Here is an 18705-nt window from a genome sequence, read left to right as displayed (position 1 = left end):
CCAGACAGCTGCAGAGAGCTGGGGACAGAATGATAAATAAAGAAAAGCTTGTGCAACGCGCTTTCGCCCTATGTTAAAATTTGGCAAAAATTCTTATATTTTCCGCATAAAACCAAATCAAGGCTCACAATACGCGACAGGAAGATTGGTGGAAATGGCACATTTTAATTCTGCCGACGTGCTGCAGTTATTGCACATCCGAATGGAAACTGCCTGCTCTACTGTGTCGTGTCAAGAGCTTTCTTTCGCGCCATCACTCTTGCATGGTTAATTAAAGTTATTATAATATTATTAAAATAAGAAAAAAAAACAGTTTTTATAGTGTGTTAGGTCCTGAAATACATATAATTTTTCAATTTCGAACACCCTACTTATTTTGAATTTTAACGAGAAAGCGTTAAATTCCCCGTTCACCGAAAATGCGGCGTCGGCGGCCCCTGCATCCGCCGGCGTTGGCGTTATGTGCGAAACATTACGAGCATGGCGCTGGCAGGCGGTAGCTGCTAGCTGACTATGGCCGCGCACTAATTGGACGTAGGGTTGCCTGATTTTACGTTTGGCAGGAGCTGCCAACTCGGGCATATCCTTTCATACGGGAGGGTGATATCAGAATCAGCCTGCCAGGAATGTTACCACTAGGCTACGCTGCAGGCACGTTCATACGGCTTGGTTAAAACGAAACTTTATATGTGGGCAGGTAACCTACGCTATCGCGTCATACCCTTAAAGGATGAGCTTAAATGCCCCCAATAATATTTTTGTAAGTATTCACCAAAGTTTACGCCGAAAGGTTGTATTCGAGCGTGGAGAGGTGAACATCTGGTCGTGTACGACTTTCCGGCCTATTAATAATAAGGCGGCAAGCACGGGTATAATTGCCACAAGCCCACTATGTAATGGGCTGATCGATCGCCGTTTCCTTCAGGTGTAGGTGGAAAATTTGCAAATATTTCAACGCTGAAGAAGAACACGAAAAAAAAAAAGGATCTAGTTTTTTTCGCCACATATCAAAATGATGACAAACAAGACAGCAATACACATACTATGTATTGATGAGAGCCTGAACTTTTGCAACCAGAAATGTTTTTTCATTACCTTACTTCCCACATATCCACAATAATCTGGGATTTGGCTTCTGAAAGACTGCCCCTGACGTGGCGACCGATTTTTTGATGAACGCAAAAAAGCAAGGCGCTCGTGAACTGTGCGATGCCAGTGGTCGAAATTTATGAAGCCCTCCACTACGGCGTCTCTTATAGCAGGAGTCGCTTTGGGGCGGTAAACCCCATAACAGCCCTCCACTACGCCTCCTCTTTCTCTCTATCCACTTTCACTCCCGCCTCCTCCCTTTCTTTACGGCGCGGTTTGGGTGTCCACAAAAACAAGTGAGGCAGTTACCGTGCCTTTCCCTTTCTATAAATCAATCAATCATAACCCATACCAAACCTAACCAAAGAATGCCCTTTCCTGGTGTCCGATATCGATGGTCGATACTTTTACACGCGCTTGCAGTCATAGTAAGGCAAACAAGTTACACAAGGATCGAAAGTGAGATGCGTCGGATGTGACCAGCAGATGACACATTTCAGCATATACAATATAGTGCGTCAAAGATCCTTTGTATCATGACAGGGAGCCTCACAAGATATCTGCAGCACTGCGAAATGCAGAGAAGCCCGCCCCTGCAATTGTGCTCCTAAGTGCCTCTCGCTCCTGCGCAGAATTGTGCTCCTACTGTCACCCCCCCCCCCCCCCTCCCTAATTGGAGGGACGAGAGGCGCGTAGGAGCTCAATTGTCTATTGTAGTGCGTGTGATCCTGATTGGCCCGGGGTGCCTCTGCCTTTCGCAGTGCTGCAAACATCTTGTGAGACGAAGTATGTAGTAAGGCTTTAAGGTCGGCAGTAAGGTGTAGAGAGCAGTCTGCACTCAGGAAAATGAGGAAGCTAACGAATAGCATGATTAGTGTAGTTTTTCGCTTTCTTATTTTGAAAGAATTCCGCAGCATTGTGAGAAGATGTTTCATGAATTCGTAGAAGAGACGATATACATACAGGTGGGATAGCTGTGTTGCTGATAACCGACACGGCTTGGCATCATCAAGCTTGGAAGGCTCCGTTTCGAGTCGCAGTCGATTTCATATCCTAAACGTGAGACGTTCGGTGTTTATATGACAGAGTTTATAAGGCAATTAGATTGTAGATTGAAGTCGAAAATAGTCTTCGCTCACAAAGAGGACAACAAAAAGTTGTGAGACAATATGTGAACCCTCCCAGGCTACAACACCCGTTGAAATGCAGAAATTTATTGGGATGTTTCGTACTGATTTTTTTTTTATCATCGCCATTTTCGGCTGTTAGCGACTGCTTTTTTTTTTCCAGAAATAAAAACTGTGAAGAGCTGTAATGTTATCAAGACTACAAAAGACTACATACGGAAGCAAATTTGTAGGCAATAATATATGGCAGCAAGAGAACAGCGGCTGATTAAATTATCTGGTTTTGAAACTGTCATTTCATGTTGCCGCATTGCCATGTAGAATCAATTCAGTAAAATATTTCTCATTTAGGCTTTCCTTACCAACAAGCAGTTCAGCATGATAAGCAGAAACACAACGCTAAATGACGCTCACGTTTTCGCGCCTTTTAGGTTTTGACCCAGGCATCTTCTACAACATCAATTTTCGCTTGATCGACTGCTATCTTTACAAACCACATAAACACATGTTTGCGTTGTTTTTTTTTTGCTCGTTTTAATCCGGTCCTCGACAAGGCAACCAAATAGAAAGGCATTCCTCAATAACCATGGTGCTCTTTCCAAGCCATCTCATCACTAGTCCTTCGATGTTCTTCAAGATACGCGTGGTCCCGATTCTTTCCTTCGTGGTCCCGATTTATTTATTTATTTATTTATTTATTTATTTATTTATTTATTTATTTATTTATTTATTTATTTATTTATTTATTTATTTATTAATACTGCAATCCCAGGAAGGGATTCTCGCAGGGTGAGCATACAGAAAATAGGTAAGTACAAATATTAAGAAAAAAAGTACAAAGGCCGCAAATTAATAATAAGCAAAAAAAAAAAAACACAACAGCAAAAATGAAAGGCTCAATGACGTAACACAACAAAAAAGTACACTAAGGTTTGGGGCATATAAATACACTACTATCAAGTCATCAGTGAACATGGTCAACAGGGAATTAATTAAATGAAGAAAGAGCACCAGAACGATCACAATATTAAATTCAGTTTAAAAATGGGAACCGGGAATGCATGACAGAGGACATTATTGTGCACTGAGGTAGCCGATGAATGATGTTACAGATAGCTGTAAGACTTCGTCGTTAGTAAGTTGATTCCACTCCGTTACTGTTCGCGGAAAAAAAGAATATTTAAAGCAGTTATTACGCTGGGTGAAAGGGGTGATTGTAAGATTGTGACATTGTCTTGTAGAATAACCTGAAGAGAAAGATATTAGTCCATCAATGTTAATTTTAAAATGACCTTTGACCAATTGGTATAAGAACTTTAGTCGAGAAACGCGATTCCTTTCGGCTATAGATATTGTTACGTGGAAGATTTACAGTCCCAAAGCTGTCCGCACAACTAACGTTGATGAGGGCACCGATTTCACAACACTCAGCGTCGTCGTCTTCTCGGAGTCTGTTGCACTTCTTCATCCTCATCACGAACAGCGAATACAGCTAAGTAACACTACCCCCCCGCGGGAAAAGCACAGTCCCGGTGCGGTCTATGTTAGCGAAATAGAACGTTGATGATAGGGCTTCAGACGGGACACATGCACTATTTGGGAGGTTGGAGCTGTGGACGTGGACTTCGGAACCACAGATTCAACTTCGTAGGTGACGTCGGTCACGGGGCGCAAAACACGGTAAGGGCCAGTGTAACGGGGCAAAAGTTTTTCACACAAGCCCACTCGACGGCACGGGAGCCACAGCAAAACGAGAGATCCAGGAGTGTAGTGGACATCACGGTGGCGGCTGTCGTACCGGATCTTTTGAGAGTCTTGGGATGCAGAGAGCCTGGCATGAGCTAACCGGCGGGCATCATGAGCACGGGTGACGGCATCACTGGTGTAAGTACTGGTGGCGTCTGCCGCGGGTAGAGAGGTGTCGAAGGGTAGTAACGGGTGTCGGCCAAATAATAAATAAAATGGGGAGTATCCAGCGGTAGAATGGACAGATGAATTGTAGGCGAATGTGACAAAGGGGAGATGAACGTCCCAATCTCGATGGTCGTCAGACACATACATGGCCAGCATGTCTGTGAGGGTACGGTTTAGACGTTCCGTGAGGCCGTTGGTCTGGGGGTGATATGCGGTGGTGAATTTGTGGCGGACGGAGCACGAACGGAAAATTTCGTCAACCACTCGCGACAGGAAACAGCGGCCACGGTCAGTTAGTAGTTCGCGAGGAGCACCATGATGAAGAATTACGTTTTCTAGAAGGAAGTCAGCGACGTCTGTGGCGCAGCTGGTCGGGATGGCTCGGGTAATAGCGTACCGAGTAGCGTAATCGGTGGCGACGGCGATCCATTTGTTCCCCGAGGTGGAAACTGGAAAGGGGCCAAGGAGGTCAACGCCTATACGGGAAAATGGGTCAGTTGGTATGGGTATTGGCTGCATATGACCTGAAGGCAAAATTGTGGGCTTCTTCCGACGCTGACATAGTTCACACGCGGCAATGTACTGCTGGACAGAGCGGTAGAGCCCCGGCCAGTAGAAACGTCGGCGCAGGCTGTCGTATGTTCGAGAGACACCCAAGTGGCCAGCCGTGGGAGCATCATGGAACTGTTCAAGGAGGGTGGAACGCAGGTGTTGTGGAACGACGAGCAAAAGGTCTGTGCCATCTGGTCGCATATTACGTCGGTATAGGGTGTTCTCGTGGAGCACAAATAAGGCGAGAGATGGGTCAGGGCGGTCGGAGGTAAGACGGAGGATAATGGAATGCAGGGAAGGATCTAAGTGCTGTTCCTTGGCAATGTTGGCAAAGGCGGAGACAGATAAGACATATGCATCATCGTCAGAGTCTGTAGGACTAGGGGAGTCGACGGGATGACGTGACAAACAGTCGGCATCTTGGTGAAGCCGGCCGGACTTGTAGACGACGGAAAAGGTGTATTCTTGTAATCGTAGCGCCCAGCGCCCCAAACGGCCAGTAGGATCTTTGAGAGAGGAAAGCCAGCACAAGGCATGATGGTCTGTTATCACAGTAAAATGGCGGCCAAACAAATAAGGGCGGAATTTCGTAATAGCCCAGACAAGCGCCAGGCACTCTCGCTCTGTAATAGAATAATTTTGTTCGGGCGTTGACAGGAGGCGGCTGGCATACGCAATCACCCTTGTACGGCCGTGTTGTTGCTGAGCGAGAATAGCTCCTATTCCATGGCCACTTGCGTCGGTACGGAGTTCAGTATTGGCGAAAGGGTTGAAGTGGGCCAAGACTGGTGGAGTAGTAAGAGCAGCAATAAGCTTTGAGAAAGCTGCAACTTGTTCAGGCCCCCAATAGAATGAAACGTCTTTCTTGAGGAGTTGGGTGAGCGGACGAGCAAGGACTGCGAAGTTCGGGACGAATCGTCGGAAATAGGAACATAGGCCAATAAAGCTTCGGACATCGCTGGATGAACGCGGAGTGGGAAAATCTGTGACGGCACGTATCTTGTCAGGGTCAGGCTGAACACCGGAAGCATTAACCAAGTGACCAAGCACTTTGATTTCCCGATGGCCGAAACTGCATTTCTTTGAGTTGAGTTGAAGGCCGGCGCGGCGGAATAGCTCGAGAATGGTAGAAAGGCGAGAGAGGTGGCTGTCAAAAGTGGACGAGAAAACAATGACGTCGTCTAAGTAACAAAGACAAGTCGTCCACTTGAAGCCGCGCAGCAATGAGTCCATCATCCGTTCGAAAGTTGCAGGGGCATTACATAGGCCAAAAGGCATGACTTTAAATTGATAGAGGCCGTCAGGGGTGATGAACGCTGTCTTTTCACGGTCTCTCTCGTCGACAGAAATCTGCCAGTAGCCGGAACGAAGGTCGATGGATGAAAAGTAGCTGGCTCCGTGCAAACTATCAAGCGCGTCGTCGATGCGCGGAAGAGGATATACATCTTTTTTGGTTATCTTATTCAAATGACGGTAGTCAACGCAGAATCTCCAACTGTTATCCTTCTTCTTGACCAGCACGACAGGGGATGCCCAGGGGCTACTGGAAGGCTCGATTATGTCGTTCGTTAACATCTTTTCGACCTCCGTTTGAATGACGCGTCGCTCGGCAAGCGAAACACGATAGGGCCGCCTGTGGATAGGACTGGCGTCCCCGGTGTCAATGCGGTGGGTTACAACTGTCGTTTGACCCAATGGGCGGGTGCCGAAGTCAAAAAGGTCACTGTAGGTAAACAAAATCTTGTGTAAATCAGCGGCGAATTCAGGTTGCAGATCAGCTGATATCATGCTGTCAAGCGGATCAGGGCGCGATGTGGACGACGAGGGGGTGTTGGCAGGGACGGCAGTTGTATGATCTGTAGACAGAGCTGAAATGGCACAATCGGTCATCGGGGACAGCGAAGCTAATGAAATTCCCTCGGGCAGAACTTGAGTTGAAAAGCTGAAGTTGAGGACTGGGAGAGTGGTGCGGTTCTGGGAGATGTGCACAATTAGATGAGAAAGGGTGACGTGCCGCTGCAGCATGACATCAGTAATGGGACAAGCGAGATAGTCGCCATCTGGGACGGGTGGGAATGGCGACATAGGGATGTAAACGGCAGTTTCTGGAGGAAGGCGGCTAAACTGTGCTGATCGAAGTCGGGGTGAGCAGGAGGGGTCTTCAGAGCAGAGCGGGAGGTCCAAGCGAAGTAGGCCACTAGAGCAGTCAATAAGGGCAGAGTGGGCTGTTAAGAAATCAATGCCAAGGATAACGTCGTGGGGGCATTCATGTAGGACGGTGAACAACACTGGGGCATGACGGTCAGCAATTGTAACTCGCGCCGTACACATGCCAACCACGGCAGCAGGGCTGCCATTGGCGACGCGAACTGTGGACGAGACGGCTGGCGTAAGGACTTTCTTGAGGCGACGACGAAATGAGGAGCTTAGAACGGACAGTTGGGCGCCTGTATCAATTAGAGCAGAAACGGGAACTCCATCCACAAGGACGTCGATACGGTTATTTTGTAGGGCAGGGGTCAACAGAGGCTTTTCAGTCCGGGTCATAAATGCAGCGTCACCTCCGGGAGCTGCATTGGCTAGTTTTCCGGTAAGTGGCCAGAGTAGGACGTTGGCGAACTGCGGCGAGGATGAGGAGAACGCGAACGTCGTGCTTGCGGGGATGGTGAACGGTTGGCAGGACGGACAGTGGAACCGGGGTCAGCAAGGGTCTGGTCGGGGCGAGGTGGGGAATAGCGAGGGGCATAGTCTCCGCGGCGGTCAACGTAGGTGTACTGACGAGATGGCGTGTACCAGCGACTACGGCAGTGGCGGGAAATGTGGCCAACACGAGAACAAGTAAAACAGATGGGGCGATTGTCGTGGGTACGCCATTCATTTGGGTTGCGGTAACGATATCGGGGCGAGAAACCGGCGTTGGTTGAGGTGGCAGCAATTACTGGAGTGGCAGGTACTGAATCCGTGGTGTCGGTGGTGCTGGTAGAAGGGAGGCCCATATTCGCAACCTCTTGGCGAACAACAGCCTTAATAAGTGATATGGTAGCCAGGGTGTTGTCGGGTGTATGCGACAGCGAGGCCGCGGGAGTCATTGCCTCAAGCTCTTGGCGGACAATGCGTGTCAAAGTGCTGTCGTTCGCAGGCGGTCGAGGAGTCGGGATATCGATACAGGAGGAGCTAGCAGCCGTGTTCGGCAGCCGGTCGAAACGGTGATATATGCGCCTCTGTTTCGCCTGCTCGAAACGTCGGCACACCTGCAGCACAGAGTCCACGGTTGAGCAATCCCTGCACAACAGGAGGTTGAAGGCATCGTCGGCAATGCCTTTTACTATATGGCCGACTTTATCCTCCTCAGGCATGCCTTGGTCGACTTTGCGGCATAGAGACAGGACGTCTTGGATGTAAGTGAGATATGACTCCGTAGACGTTTGAGCCCGAGAGGCGAGCGCTTTTTTTGCGGCAATGTGGCGGCCAATAGGCTTTCCGAATAGGTCGTGCAGCTTTTGTTTGCAAATATCCCAAGATGTTAGCTCGTCTTCGTGGGTTTCAAACCACACCCGCGCGGTCCCAGCCAAGTAAAATATTACATTCGCGAGCATGAGTGTGGCATCCCACCTGTTGTGCTTGCTCACGCGCTCGTATAGGGCTAGCCAGTCGTCCACGTCGACGTCGTCGGTCCCGCAGAAGGTTCCGGGGTCACGGGGGTGGGCCATTACAACAGCAGGGGCGGCGGCTGTAGAGGTAGAGGCGTCGGTAGTCATCGTGGTGGTTCCGATGTGGCGGCCGCTGCGGAGATCCAGCTTGTGACAGGGGATCGAATAGATTAACCTCCACCAAGAGATGTTACGTGGAAGATTTACAGTCCCAAAGCTGTCCGCACAACTAACGTTGATGAGGGCACCGATTTCACAACACTCAGCGTCGTCGTCTTCTCGGAGTCTGTTGCACTTCTTCATCCTCATCACGAACAGCGAATACAGCTAAGTAACAATATTAAAGCAGCCCTGTTTAAGAGGTCACTTACTGATGTGCGTCCGTAGCTATTGTAAACAAAACGTACTGCTTTCTTTTGTATTTTTTTAATTTTATTTACGTTTGTTTTGGTGAATGGATCCCAAATTATTGCCGCATAATCTAATATTGGAAGGACAATCGATTTATACGCTAGAAGCCGAACTCGGGGTGTGGAAAGTCTCAATGCACGCCTAAGAAAAAAAAGTTTACGGTTTGCATTATTTACAGTTTGATCAATATGTTTAGTCCAGTCAAGGTTGTTAGTAATCCATAGCCCTAGATATTTGTAGTGTGAGACTTCGGAAAGAATGTTGTTATCAAGTGAATATTGGAACATCAGTGGACTTTTCTTGTGAGTGATTCTCATATACACGGTTTTTTGAAAGTTGATAGGCATCTGCCATGCATCACACCAGGCACTAATTTTCTGAAAAGCCTCATTAAGTTTTACCTGATCTGACATATGTTTAATTTCAGAGTATAGCACACAATCATCCGCGTATAGTTTAATATTAACTGGAATGTCTTTCACGATGTCGTTAATGTAAATGATAAACAAGAGTGGCCCAAGCACTGAGCCCTGAGGGACGCCAGAGTCAACAAAAACAGTTTGAGAGGAATGTTCCCCAAAAGAGACATATTGCTGACGGTTATTCAAATATGCTGAAATCCAATTAAAGATTTTGTTATTTCTGAGTGTGCTATTAATTTTGGAAAGCAGCTTTTTGTGAGAGACCTTATCAAATGTTTTGGCGAAATCCATAAAAATGGCATCTGTTTGGCTACCATTGTTAATAGCTTTCGCAAAATCGTGTATAGTCTGAACTAATTGGGTACAAGTAGAATAACCTTTCCGGAATCCGTGTTGGAAATTTGTAATAAAATTGTGTTGTTCAAGAAAATGGGAAATGTGGGTGTGTATTATGTGTTCCATAATTTTGCAAGCTGTCGATGTTAATGAAATCGGTCGGTAATTATTAATGTACTGTTTGTTTCCATTTTTATGAAGTGGTTGGACTCTGGCCGTCCTCCAGTCACTCGGAACCTGTCCTTTGTTGAGAGATCTAGAAAAAATTATAAACAAATACTTGGACACCCATTCTGCATACCTCGTTAGGAATGCATTGGGTATTTTATCAGGCCCAAGGGATTTTTTTTACGTTAAGATTCAAAAGCATTTTAGTTATACCCTGTTCACTGATGACAAGATCAGGCATCGGAGGTAAGCATGTTTCGAACAAAGGTTGTATGCCATTATCATTAGTAAAAACGGATTTGAAGTATTCGTTAAAGGCGGTTGATATTACTTTTCCGTCATGAGTTAATGTGCTATCGATTTCAAATGCACGGGAATCCCTAGATACTGGTGAGATTGTACGCCAAAATTTTTCAGGTGAGCTAGTTATAAAATTAGGCAACACATCGCCAAAATAATTTTCTTTATCAAGTGCTACTTGTCGTCGTAGTTGACTTGACAGAGCGGAAATTTTATCCAGCAGGCCTTCAGGATGGACAACTGCTTGCCTTTTCTTTTTCAACTTTTTTAATTTTCTGCGCATTTGTGTTGAAGTGCGGGAAATCCAGGGATTGCCACGTTTTGTCTTTTTAACAATGATTGGCACAAAACGGCTAATACACATCATAACCAGATCCTTGAAAGAAATCCACAGGTCGTCTACATTTGCGGTAGACCTCGAAAAGCTATCAAAATGAAAGGATAAGGTATCGATTATTTATGTGTCATCAGCGCGTGAGAAGTTGGGAAAACATGACTGCTTTGGATGCCTGTCAATAGCGGCATCAGATAAGGTAAGGAACACGGCCTGGTGATCGGAGATTCCTGGGATTATTTCGCATTTTGTTTTAGTACTAAGAAAAGGTCCAGTATAGATTTAGCGCTGTCGTGTACCCTGGTGTACTCGTCAACAAGTTGGGATAAATCAAATGCAAATGCTATGTCCAACATGGCATCACCTGTTTTGTCGTTATGGTTTTTGAGGGACATCGTGCGCCAGTCAATATTAGGCAGATTAAAGTCGCCAGCTAGAATTATCCGATCTCCAGGTTTTAAATATGTGTTCATGTAAGTTTTTAAATCATTTAAAACCGATATGGAAGAAGAAGGAGGCCTGTACAACACACCTATAATGTACCTGATTGTACCACAATATGTTTTACTGAAAATGCACTCTACATTAGGAACGTCAGGCATCCTTAAAACTCGTAATGATTTCTTGTGTATCATACAGACGCCACCACCTCTTCCAGTACGGTCTTTCCGGAGTACATTGTAACCAGTAGGCACGAATTCACTGTCGAAAATTGCATCATGTAACCATGTTTCGGTTAGCACAGCAATGTCTGAATTGTTAGTAAAAAGGAGCCTTTCAAGCTCGGTTACTTTATTGATTACACTTCTGCAGTTAATGTTTAAGATTTTCAAGGATGTAGGATAGTGTTTTTTCTGTCAGTTATTTTTCTTATTGACCAATCTGACACGCTCTCCTTTCTGGGCATCCCATACAAACATAACACTATCAATGCTAACTTTATCAAACACCAGCTTTACCTTAGCGCCATTTGCTTTTTCTTCCGCTGCGCTGTCCCAAAGAAGTTTACGCAAGTCACGCACGCGCTTTGAGAAGTCTTCCGAGATAGAGTACGACGATCCTTTTAGTTTGTAGGCTGCTTGTAAAATGGATGCCTTTTCCCGATAGTCAAGAAATTTTATGATAACCGGTCTAGATTTGTCACTGGATTTACGCCCAAGCCTATGAAGTCTTTCTATACCTGTAGGTGTTATACCTATCTTCTTTATTATTATGTCGTCTTTCACTTTGTTTTCAAGTTCTTCAAGCGTCTCGTTTCCTGACTCTTCTAAACCGTAAATTATAAGATTATTGCGACGGCTTCTGTTTTCTAAGTCGTCCACCTTATTCATCAGAAAGGACAACTGGCTGTCAAAATCTGCTATTGTTTTTTCTATTTCGCTTACTTGTTTTGTCAGCGTGCCAAGCTTGGACAACTGCTGTTCAATGCCATCTATTCTGTTGTTTAGTGAAACCATTTGCTCTTTTATTTCATTCTGACCGTCGATTATTCCTTCAATAGTTCCTTGCACTTTCTTTTGGCCGTCTAGCAGTTCCGACAGCAATTGCTTCTCAGTTGGTCCCGGGTTTGTCTCAATATCGCCCGAAAGAAGTAGGTTAGTAGGCAGTAAAGCAATGTGCGCCAGAATACATTTGAAACACTGTGGGCAGGGCGGCAGCAACGGAAACCGGTTGTCACTACGATAACAGTACATGGAAACGTTTTTACTAACCTGTAGAGCAAGACAAAAATGGTTGCTGAGCATGTTGCCGATACTGCTGCTGGCCTGCCCACTGAAGAAAGTCGATGTTGCTCGCTCTTTTAAAGGGGCTTGCTGAGCCATGTGATGTGACGTCACAGTTGTCGAGATGAAGCGATGCGCTGTCAGTTGCGGAACGGAAAGCGATGTAATCGCCGGGCACCTGGCACGAGCCATTATTTTCATTGATCGGCATTTTAGGAGAATCCACGTTGTTATAGATGGTGCTTTCGATGGAGGCGAAACGAAGTGGCGTCCGTGTGCTGTGCGATGTCAGCGCACGTTAAAGATCCCCAGGTGGTCGAAACTACTCCGTATCCCTCCACTACGGCTCCCCTTTCTCCACTTTCACTCCTACCTTCATCCCTTCCCTTACGGCGCTTTTCAGGTGTCCACAGAGCAAGTGTGACAGATACTGCGCCTTTCCCTTCCTGTGAACCAATTATTATTATTATTATTATTATTATTATTATTATTATTATTATTATTATTATTATTATTATTATTATTATTATATTATTATTATTATAGATGGTGCAGCACAGGTTCTAAAGGGAATCTCACAAGAAACGCTCAGCTTGTTCCTTTTTTCGTTTCCAAACGTTTACTGGGATGATTTCGTTCCGCGTTTCATAACCGCGAGGTAAAAATTAAAAAAAAAATAACTTTAAAATAAATGCTGCTTCATACCTTTCTTCGCAACTGGTTTTCGACGCAGGGTGTACCTAGAGTGCAATGTTTAAGCGATCGGGAGAATAGGGGGCCGCGAGTGGCAACAACCGACGAGAGGTCGGCAGCCCACATCTGAGCTTGGGTGTAGGCTGAAACTCTAGCACGTTCATCGAGTGAACAGCGGACGCTCACGTGATGTTTAGACTACAGGCGCGTGCATGCTGCCCGTTCCGGGGTGTCACAGATAACTAGCCTTATTCTTTTTGGCGGTATTTAGGCAGTGCTTTCCGTCGCTAGTTTGTTGTGCACAGCGAAGCAAGGACCTCTGGATGAAACACCGGGCATATGCCTGCTCTGTACTGGTGGTTATTATCGGTTCCCACATAATCAGGCCGGTTTTAAGACGAAGGCCTGTCTTTTGCTCATGGACTGCGGAAATTTCCGAATGGAATGTCCGCACGAACTAAGCAAAAAATAAAAAAGAAAGAAATCTGTCTCCACTGGTAATCGAAATGCTATCCCTCCCCAGCCGGGCGCACAAACCACTACTCCACACCAGGCTCGTAAGTTGTAGTACAAGTCATTTATTTAGGAAAATGTTTTATGGGTTAAGGGCGGAGCTTATCGGGTCCTCAGTCCGGGTTCGTTGGCTGAAGCCGCTTCCCGAGCTCTCGCAACCTTTGTGCCGCACCGGTCAAAGCTGGACAAGAGCCGTCTCCCAATCCTCCCACGTTGGGTTTTGTTTACGAGGTATGGCTTGGTTTTCTTGGTAAGCCCATACCATAGGATAAAGGTCTGCTTTCTGGCTGCAAAACGAGCATTCAGCTGACAGAGAACCCGAGCTAATTGCGTGCTGTCCAGCTGGGCTATTTAGAACAGTGTTAGTAACCGCTTGAGGTGACACTCCTCAGATTTGTCAAGTTTTTTTAGCGGGTGCTTGGAATGTTTATTTCGCTAAGCGGACGTGTTGCAGTATCTCGCGATATGTAGTAAGCTAGGGGCTGGGAGTGGTCATGTGAGGGGAGTTATGAGGGATCCCGGGAGAGGAAGAGGAATGCTCGGGCTGCGGCGTGTGTACACTCGTTTCCATCTACTCCTTGACGACCATGGTACCCATATTAGTTCTTTGTCTGAGGCCTGGTGCTGGCTTGAGGTAGGATTTTACAGGCCAAGGGAGAAACCCGGCCAATAATGTAGTTTCTGTAGGTGGTGTGGGAGTTCGGTAACGACGTACATGGAATCGGTATGTGTTGTGGCTGATGTGATCACTGCTTCCCCCATTTGTGCGACGTCTGATTTTCTAGCCGTCAGCCCCGCTACCGGACGGCATAGACAAGTGACGGCTACTGTTGTGATGCTTTCGCAAGGACCCGCAGCATCCACAAAAAAAGGCTTATTTGTCCCTAGAGTTGTTCTTATCAAACATCCTGGCTCGTGCTTTGCCTTCTGCCTCGGGATATTTGGGTTGCATATTGCGTAGTAGGGGCGTGCCGTATGGCTCCATTCATGCGGTATCGTCTGTCTCTGTTGCGTGGCGCTGGAAAGCCTAATGCCGTGCTCTTCAAGCATCAGCTGCCTCGTGGCGGTACAAGAGAGGCGGAAAGTGAGAAACCGACCGTAATTCTCTTTGTCTAGCGTGAGGATGATAGTATAGCGATGACAATGGCGATAAATTTAGTGCTAAGGGTCATAGTAGCAATGATAATGACGCTGCAGATAGTAATAATGATGATAGTAGCGATGACAATAACGCTTCATTTAGTGAAAAAAGTTCTGCAGGGTGGATTTCACCATTTCCGTTCTTACAAAGGCTTAAACGCAATCCTGAAATTGTTTTCTTATCTGCACGCGCGTTTTTCAAGGCATTCCGTATTCCGAGGGCTAGAGTCTAGTTTTTTAGCTGCCTAAGGAAAATGCAATATTAGATTTGATAAATAAAAATAGAACTTAATTTTTTATCTTTAATGAATTGTCCCAGAAGAGTGGAAATTAGAAATATTAACAATTTACACAAAAAAATCTCTTTTTAATATGCATCCAAAATCACGTATTCATCCCTTTAGAATCTCATAATGCCTTGAGGTTATTGCTGGGAAATCATGTTTTACTGTTTAAGCAGACAACGACTACATGCAGTTGCAGCTAGCGTTGCCTTGCCGACATGTAGCGAAAAAAAAATAGCGGAAAGTATTTGTAATCGAACACCAGTGGCCTTAATGTATACGCAATCACCTCTCTCTCTCAGACCCAATTCAACGTTTTGGACGTCGTACGAAAACTTCATCTTTTTATGGTGCTAAAGCCTCGTACATAAAATGTTCATCACTATCATCCCATAGTGTCCTCAGCTACATGCCGCCACGTATAAGTGCTTATGCTGGGTTTTTAAAAACTTAGAACACCGTAATTAGTGGACGCGTTGCTATGGCAGTTGGTTCCTTGTTCGTGTTCCTTTTGATTACGCTGTCACCTTATAGCGACTTCGCTGCTCTATGTAGATTGAAGGCAAGTATTCGTTTGGAGTCTTTCTTTATTGAATTCTTCAGGTGTAGGTATTGAATACATAATAAGCGAGCCTCGCATTTCCGCGTCTAGTCACTGTCGTCACGGACGCGACCTTTAGCGAGAAATTAATGTAATTCAATTACGTTGCAGGCAGCTCATCTGCATTTGCAATTCATACATCACATTGCGAGCCCTCCGGTAACTTCCAGCACTGCGCCCGTGATGTAGGAGCTAGCGGTTGGCAGGCACAGGAACTTGATGGCCTCGGCGATCTCCCGTGGTTGGGCGGTTCTCTTCATTGGTGTCATTGCTACGACCGCAGCCTTCTGATCCTCGGGCACAGAGTCATTCATGGGGGTTTCGGTCCAGCTGGGCAGCACGGCGTTGCAGCGAATGCCGTGCTCCGCCAGCTCCTGAGCCGCCGTTTTGGTGAGCGCCACGACGGCAGCCTTGGAAGCGGCGTATGCGCCGAAGCCGACACGGCCAGTTTTGCCTATGATGCTGGCCACGTTCACGATGGCAGCGCCTTCTTCGTGTCGCACTTCACCGGAACGGAGCATGTAGCGGACAGATGCGCGAGTCACGAGGAAGGTTCCCTGCAAAGCCAACAGCCCGCACTGTTACAACTTTAATTCAGTCATCCGAAAGTGGAATGTCTTATGCGGTATGACGAGTTTGACGCCACGAAGTGTTACATACGCTATGAGGGCCGCGTATCAAGTTTAGGCTACCCGTGGTTGCTTCACGTGCGCTGACATTGCGCAGCTAAAGATGTTTTCGCGTTGCGCGTCCATCTATATGCCGTCACTGCAGCTGGTCGATCCGGTGAACTTGGGAGCACCAGCATGAGTTCGTACGAGTAAGCCACCCGGCTAGGGTATTGTTAAAATGTCGAGCTTAGGAAACTTCGTTATTAGTTTAAAATAGAAATCATGAATAACAAATAGTATACTGACAGGTAATTACATATTTAGGGTTCCTTTCCTTGCCCCGCGTGGCGCAGCTGCATCATGTGCACAACTTTTCCGCTTGCATAAACATTCAAATTGAAAAGTTTTTCAGCTTGGTGCAAATTTATGCTCCTTTGATATAGCTCTCCTTTTTCCGAATTGTTGTGACTATTTTATGCACTCGTCTGTCTAAAACCCTGACCGCATAGCAATGGTCGCGTGACAACGTTAGAGATCTTACCGTGAGGGGTTATATTCTATACTCCGTCTTGATAGTATATACGATGAGTGGTTATCAAGTAAATGCAACCATTTCCGATTGGCTCTTCCTGCTCTGGCTACGCAGTTCAGCTCGCCGAATTATCCTTACTCCGCTGTAATCACAGTTTCTGATTACGTGCGCAGAGAGAACCTAAAAGAGATCTGTTTCAGAAGGTGCATCTCTGAAATCATTGTGTTCAGTGGAGAATAACTGCTTCTTCAAAGTGCTTATCTTTGCCTGATTGTTCGGGCTCATTTATAATTTTTTCTGTCATCTTCACTTTCTCTGCAAATGAAATAAAAATGGGGCAAGAGGAGACGTTTTTCTTACCTTGAGATTTACGTTGATGACGTCGTCGAACGCTTCTTCGTCGCAGTCGGCGATAGGTGCCGTGCGTAAGATGGCGGCGCAGTTGACGATTATGCTGAGTGGCAGCTGTGAGGCGTTCCTGACGCTGTTGAAAAACTGATCCACAGACGAGGCATCGCCTACGTCCATATGCACGGCCTGGTGACTGACGTCACCTGTCAAGCGACGGCGTGTACGTCTAGTCATTCCAGAATTTATCGATATGAAGCACAGCTCTTCCGGGCATAGCTTTTGATTTTGAGGCAGTCGTGTAATACGTTAAGGTATTCTTAAGAACGTATTGATTGGAATGGTCTAATTTTCCATGCGTAGGAAACTTTTGCTCGCAACTTTTGTCCTGCGTTCTCAAATATTACTGTAGAAAACATATGCGAGTGTTTTTTAACATCTCAATTTCAGTTTGGAACACGCAGCTGATTCATCCTTCAAGTGATAGATGCCAGCGTAAAATAAACGCAGACAAAATTACTCTGAAGAGGGGATTATCTCGTTCGGTCTCGAGTGTTCCTCTATCCACGCCTTTCTTTGCCTAGTCTCTAATGTTCCAAATAACAGAAATTTACAAGCGTCCCGAGGGAATATGTGAATACATTGGTTGTTGTGGCGCAATCTGATAGCAAAATATTGCATTTATAAAAGCACTTCTCGTGTAAACTTGCTCTGATCCAAAATTTCGGGATATCTTCCCTGCTTCTCCATAATAAGAAGTTTCTTGGCTGCTAAAAACAATATTTGCAGCAAAAAAAAAAAAAATAGCTCCATCCGTAGCAGTGCTGAATGAAAATTCTAGAAAGCTGGTGAATTTACTTATACGATATCATGTAACGACCCCTAAGGGGGATAAGGAAGTGAGTAGTTGTACCTCATTTAAATGCGAGCTCACGAATCTGGGTGTATTGTGATTCTAGCAAAAGTGCAACAACAGGGCGTAAGAGAACTATAGCCGAAACTACAGACGAATGGGGATTTTGGATGTTTTTCTTGGGTTAAATATAGCGTGAAATTGTAAAAGTTCGCTTTCCTGTAATTTCCATATTAGACGACGGTAGCTATTCAAATATGTCTGGGCATGTTGTAGTTTCTGTAATTTTCACACTAGGCAGCATCAACTTTTCAGATTTGTCTGTACATCTTGCATAGAAAGATACCCAGTAGTCAGAGTACTATTCCAGCTAGTTCGATCCTAAAGTCGACGCTATTTTTATTTCACAACACTGCAGGAAGCGAATTGTAGTGACAGCAGTATGCTCACCCCCGTAGAAACAAAAATGACCTTTGGATCAGGAAACGCATTGTTCCGAGCCAACAGTGCATATAACAGGGGTCGAGCAGAGGTTTGGAAAAAGAAGTGCGCCAGCTCCAAGACAGAGCTCGAATGTACCTACTGAACCACTGAACCCTGCCTCGGACGCAACTGCGAGAGTCCTCTTTTACTCGAGAATGTTAAAAACGAGGATAAGGAACGCTTGAGAATTTTTTTTTCGCATTCAGAATTGGATTCAGGTTGAAAGGCTAGGTTTTCACGACACAAACTACTATCTTGCGTTATGCACCTGAAAGATGTTTGAGCGATTGTAATTACGGCCATGGTAAAAAATAGGTTTGGGATGCTTTAAACGACGCGCCGTTCATTGAAGAAACGAGCCATTTATCGATAGGTTTCGTACCCCTTTGCAAACGCTGAATTTAAATGTTCAGTTAATGTGTATAGATTATTCTGCAGGTGTTTTTCCACCGTAAATCCAAGAAAAATAGCAAACAATGACCCTTTGTCTAAATGCGTACGTGCACATGAGGATATGTCTAAGCACTTTGTTTAAACGTACTAATAATTCTGTGTTGCGAAATAGCTTCTTTTCTGCCTGTGTGCCTGTGTGCTGTAATGAGAGGGTTTATTGTGCGGTT

General features: G+C 45.7%; 1 protein-coding gene across 2 annotated transcripts in view; it reads right to left on the bottom strand.

Annotated features, from left to right (window-relative positions):
• LOC146184924 ((3R)-3-hydroxyacyl-CoA dehydrogenase-like) overlaps positions 1–18705 on the bottom strand; it is a 46942-nt gene that overhangs the window by 27310 nt on the left and 927 nt on the right. The window contains exons 2-3 of one of the 2 annotated variants that reach the window (XM_084605449.1): positions 16762–16955; positions 15227–15815 (exon numbers count right to left, since the gene is read on the bottom strand). The exons of the other annotated variant lie outside the window; for it this stretch is intronic. Coding sequence (XP_084461575.1) covers positions 15399–15815; positions 16762–16955 — 611 coding nt within the window. The 3' untranslated portion in view covers positions 15227–15398. Of the gene's footprint in view, positions 1–15226; positions 15816–16761; positions 16956–18705 lie in introns of those variants that run through there. 2 annotated transcript variants of the gene reach the window in all.

The sequence above is a fragment of the Amblyomma maculatum genome, chromosome 6 (genome assembly GCF_055883805.1).
Source record: "Amblyomma maculatum isolate TAMU_Amacu chromosome 6, ASM5588380v1, whole genome shotgun sequence".
In the NCBI taxonomy this organism is placed as follows: domain Eukaryota; kingdom Metazoa; phylum Arthropoda; class Arachnida; order Ixodida; family Ixodidae; genus Amblyomma; species Amblyomma maculatum.
Note: the sequence above shows the minus strand (reverse complement) of the source record. Positions and strands in the feature narration are given on the sequence as shown.